This window comes from Bactrocera dorsalis, chromosome 1 (genome assembly GCF_023373825.1).
Source record: "Bactrocera dorsalis isolate Fly_Bdor chromosome 1, ASM2337382v1, whole genome shotgun sequence".
Classification (NCBI taxonomy): domain Eukaryota; kingdom Metazoa; phylum Arthropoda; class Insecta; order Diptera; family Tephritidae; genus Bactrocera; species Bactrocera dorsalis.
Window position 1 is genome coordinate 17,584,134 of NC_064303.1, and position 5,840 is coordinate 17,589,973.

A 5,840-nucleotide genomic window follows, 5' to 3' on the forward strand; every position below is an offset into this window, starting at 1 on the left:
TTTTACAGCAGTATGGGGGAATTAGTGCCTTCCGCACTACCTCCTCAATATTGTGCTGACACAACAGCTTTCTCTTGAGAATGAGATGCAAATCTGAAAATCTTGGAAATATGTTTTGAGTTCGAACACACTACAAATTGTCCACAACACACAGTTAGGGCTTACACTAACAGAACATATCTATCAAACAGTTGATTGCCTTAATTCGAAACTCAATTGCATCCACAACTATTTCTTAAGCACTCTTTCACTAATTATTGATGGTTATCTCGTACTCTTATATTACATGATCGCTTCGGAGGAGTACTATATCTCTTTATCTCATACAATTTCGAAATGAAACCATTTGCTCACATACCTACCTATCTATTAATATTAATTACTTAAAGGTCGCAAATAAATTGATAGGCATCATATCAAAATTTCTTTCAAATTTATCAATTCACAAATTGATATTTCGTTCAACAGCCGAAAACAAAGAGATCTTATCGCGCAATTATTTTCGTATAAAAGTGGGGGTATTTCGCAAGTTTCAATATAGTTTAATATCAAGCCTTGTAGGCAACATATTACTACAGTCATTTTCGGCAAGCACAGTAAAACATTAAAGAAGTGGCCAAGTGTGGTTTCATTGAGTTGAAAATGAAGAATATTTTTGGTAAGTTTTAATTACGCTAATGGTGTAACAATGTTTTACTGTTCGAGCAAGTCGGTGTACAAAACATAAATGAAACAGAACGAAGCTAACAATATAGTGAGAATAACAAGAGTAAAAGTGTGACACCACAAAGCCGCGAGTTTCGATGGATTTAGTTTGGAACAACTTTTAAGACAACAAAATTTGTTTCTGTATATGCTCTTTGCGCGATAATGCCGAAGAAGCACGCTTCGTTTCCGTGAGCAATTCCATTAATAATCTTTTGTTTGTCATTACAGTGTTGGCCAGTGCCTTGCTGGTCCTGGCAGCTAGCGTAAATGCCGCCAGCTTGAGCCAAAGTGCACGCGCCGCCGATAATGCTCTATACAGTCGCTTTTTGTGCCGCAATAGACCGAATGGCTTCAAGACAATGGTGCCTGGTAGTTGTACCAGCTACTATAAGTGTTATAATGGTGCAAGCCTACAAATCGATTGCCCTTACTACTATGATGGTGTGAAAAATATGTGCGTTGATACAAATCCCGGTTGTGTTGAAGATTTGGCTGATGTTGCGACCGCACCGAAAGCTATTCGTGCAGCACCATGTGATGGTGTTGTTAAGGGTTACGTGGTTGGTGAAAATCAGGCGCAATGGTATCAGTGTCTAAATAGTGCTGTGATAAATTCTGGCGTTTGTCCCAGTGGACAGGAATATAATTTGGTATTACTGCAATGTGATGTTAAATCGTCATGCGGTGGTGCTGATCAACCATCATGCAGTGGAAATGATGCAACTACTCTTGCGCCAGCAACTGAAACTCCAACTCCAACGCCATGTGCACCAGTAACTGAAACTCCAACTCCAACGCCATGTGCACCAGTAACTGATGCGCCAACCCCGCCCGCACCAGTAACGGATACGCCAACTCCAACGCCATGCGCACCAGTAACTGATGGTCCAACCTCCCCCGCACCAGTACCGGAAACTCCAACTCCAACTCCATGCGCACCAGTAACTGATGGTCCAACCTCCCCCGCACCAGTAACGGATACGCCAACTCCAACTCCATGCGCACCAGTAACTGATGCTCCAACCCCCCCCACACCAGTACCAGATACTCCAACTCCAACTCCATGCGCACCAGTAACTGATGGTCCAACGCCCCCCGCACCAGTACCGGATACTCCAACTCCAACTCCATGTGCACCAGTAACTGATGCGCCAACCACCCCCGCACCAGTAACTGAAACTCCTACTCCAACGCCATGTGCACCAGTAACTGATGGTCCAACCCCCCCCGCACCAGTAACGGATACTCCAACTCCAACGCCATGCGCGTCAACAACTACCACAACAACGCCGGTACCCCCAACAACAACTACAACCACATGCGCACCAACAACTACCACAACAACAACGGTACCCCCAACAACAACTACAACCACATGCGCACCAACAACAACTACAACTACTAGCAAACCAACAACTACCACAACCACATGCGCACCAACAACTACCACAACAACAACGGTACCCCCAACAACAACTACAACCACATGCGCACCAACAACAACTACAACTACTAGAACACCGACAACTACAACAACCACATGCGCACCAACAACAACTACAACTACTAGCACACCAACAACTACCACAACCACATGCGCACCAACAACAACTACAACTACTAGCAAACCTACAACAACTACAACTACTAGCAAACCAACAACTACCACAACCACATGCGCACCAGTAACGGAAACTCCAACTCCAACGCCATGCGCACCAGTAACTGATGGTCCAACGCCCCCCGCACCAGTAACTGATACTCCAACTCCAACTCCATGCGCACCAGTAACTGATGGTCCAACGCCCCCCGCACCGGATACTCCAACTCCAACGCCATGCGCACCAGCAACTACAACGCCCAACGCACCAGTAACTACCACAACCACATGCGCACCAACAACAACTACAACTACTAGCACACCGACAACTACCACAACCACATGCGCACCAACAACAACTAAACCTACTTGCACACCAACAGTAACACCAACAGTAACGCCAACAGTAACACCCACAGTTACACCAACAGTAACACCAACGGTAACACCAACGGTAACACCTACAGTAACACCAACGGTAACACCAACAGTAACACCAACTGTAACCCCAACAGTAACACCAACGTGCACTCCAACGGCAACACCAACAGTAACACCAACAGTAACACCAACAGTAACACCAACAGTAACACCAACGGTAACACCAACTGTAACACCAACAGTAACACCAACAGTAACGCCAACAGTAACACCAACAGTAACACCAACAGTAACACCAACAGTTACACCAACAGTAACACCAACGGTAACACCAACGGTAACACCTACAGTAACACCAACGGTAACACCAACAGTAACACCAACAGTAACACCAACTGTAACCCCAACAGTAACACCAACGTGCACTCCAACGGTAACACCAACAGTAACACCAACAGTAACACCAACTGTAACCCCAACAGTAACACCAACGTGCACTCCAACGGTAACACCAACAGTAACACCAACAGTAACACCAACAGTAACACCAACAGTAACACCAACAGTAACACCAACAGTAACCCCAACATGCACACCAACTGTAACACCAACAGTAACACCAACGTGCACTCCAACGGTAACACCAACGGTAACGCCAACAGTAACACCAACAGTAACACCAACAGTAACGCCAACAGTAACACCAACAGTTACACCAACAGTAACACCAACGGTAACACCAACTGTAACACCAACAGTAACACCAACAGTAACCCCAAAGTGCACACCAACGGTAACACCAACAGTAACACCAACGGTAACACCAACTGTAACACCAAAAGTAACACCGACGTGCACACCAACGGTAACACCAACTGTAACACCGACACCATGCTCCACAACGACAGTTAAGCCACCGTGCACACGAACAACACCACCATGCACAACAACTCCATGCCCAACAATAACTACACCATGCCCGCAAAGCTCTCTGTATATAAACAATATACCACACGAAACCCCAAGCGAAACGTTACAGTCCAACGTATATGTGCGACCGTCTCAGCAAGCGGTCCGACCCATATCTGTCTTACCACCGCAATCTCATCAATCTAATATGGATTTATACATAAAATACGTGTGTCAAGGCAAACCAACCGGTTTTATGCTACCCTCACTGAGGAGCTGCAACGAATACTTCATTTGCCGTAACGGTCTTGCACTGAAAGTCAGTTGTGGCAGCGCCTATTTCAACGCCATGAAGGGACAATGCGATTTGCCGGAGAATAGCGGTTGCATACAACCATATCAGCGATTGAATTGAAATTTGACACTTTGACTTTGAACTATAAATGCCAATTCATTTATGCTAAAGGGAGAAACGAAAACATAACGATAATTATTGCACTACAATATATACATACATACACAAGTTTATATGGAAATGTATATGTATTTGTAATTTTATAAAGATTCTAAATATATAATATATATTATTGAGCAAGATATTCATGAGAATGTAAACAAACGCCTTTTTATTATTTTCATACGAGTAAATGCTTAAATGCAGGGTGTGGCGCGTTCAATTTCGTTTGGCTCTTCTTTCGTTGTGGACTTTAGAATATTTTTATGGTTTTCACTCAAATTTTTATGCACAAGACAATAGGCTTACTAAGCACATTTTAAGCTTTTATTATAGGTGATAGTCTCTGAGAGACTTGAGACTCGCTGAGAGCATCACTACACTTGTTGATGTAACTAGGATGCAAACTAAGGGGTTTTTCAATGGGGACGTTACAAAAGTAGACCAATAGGGAGAGTAAACGGCGGCATATTTTTTCACGATGTTTCTTTTCAGTAAGTATTACAATTTTATCATGGAAAGATATATGATCCAACAACGAGTCGATATAATTAAAATTATCTACCGAAATTCGGAGTCAGTGGCCTTCAATTTAAGAGCGCTACATGCAATTCATGTTTGTAATAATCGTCCTGTCAGATCAACAATTGAGTGTCTAGTGGAAAAATTGGAATCCACAGGCACAGTACAAAATGTTCCCGTACCAGTGAGACAAAGAAGTGACAGTAGTGTCGAGAATATTAATGCCGCCAATTGAGGAACACCCAAATCAGTCTCTGATATGTCATTCTCAAGCGTTGGGAATATCTGTGACGTCCTTGAGGCGAATTTTGCGAAAAGATTATTGCCAACATTCTTACAAGATCAAACTGACGCAAGAGCTGAAGCCCTTTGACCACGAGAATCGTCGTATGTTCGTGAATTGAGCTGAGCAACAACTTCAAATTCATCTTCAGGCATAAGACTCATTTCTGGCTGAATGGCTTTGTCAATAAGCAAAATATGCATTTTTGATCAGACAGCAATTCACATGTAGTCCATGAGTGATTATTGCATTCCGAAGAAATTACGGTTTGGTGCGGTTTACGGGACGGCAGTGTCATTGGCCTGTACTTCTTTCATGAGGATCAAAACCGGCACGTTACTGTGAATGGGAATAGCTCCCGCTCAATGATAACCGAATACTTTTTCCCCGAATTGGATGATATGGACTTGGGCAATTGATTGTGCGATTTGACGTTATTAGGCAATTTCCTGTGCGGCTACATTAAATTGGATTCAGCTTGTGGACTTCTGCATGCGAGCCCGTGATGGCCATACAAAAGAAATCGCATTTTATACATTCAATGGACAATGGAATCATTTTTCAATTTCATCTGAATCTTTACCTTGAAAATATATATAGCGTCCTGCAAAAGGCATAACGAGGTTTTGATAGTTCGTAGCGGCCATGTTTCTTTATGGATTTACAGTAAGGTTTGTGATGTCATACTATCATGTGAGTCACTTTGCTACAACGCCTGGAAATTGCCCAGGTTTATTACGAAAATTAAGGCTCTCCGAAAAATTCAGAAATTCAGCTTCATCGTAAAATCATCTTCTCAGATGGGCTTTACAGGCTTCGTCAACAAACAAGTAAGGTAGAAAATGCCGTTACCATCAATAGCGAGATAAACACGACATTGACCGACCTTTTTCTTACTGGAACTTGATGCGAACGATCTCTATTTCCAACAAGAATGTGCGTCGTCTCATATTTCACGTCTGAACAACGACACCGTGCTTGCA

General features: G+C 43.2%; 1 protein-coding gene across 1 annotated transcript; it reads left to right on the forward strand.

Moving 5' to 3' along the window:
* Positions 1 to 534: 534 nt before the first annotated feature.
* LOC105232952 (mucin-2) lies at positions 535 to 4,217 on the forward strand. Its single transcript, XM_049446294.1, has 4 exons — positions 535 to 658; positions 937 to 2,439; positions 2,497 to 2,681; positions 2,970 to 4,217. The coding sequence occupies exons 1-4, from the start codon at positions 643 to 645 to the stop codon at positions 4,011 to 4,013; spliced, it is 2,748 nt and encodes a 915-aa protein (XP_049302251.1). The 5' UTR covers positions 535 to 642; the 3' UTR covers positions 4,014 to 4,217.
* Positions 4,218 to 5,840: the final 1,623 nt, after the last annotated feature.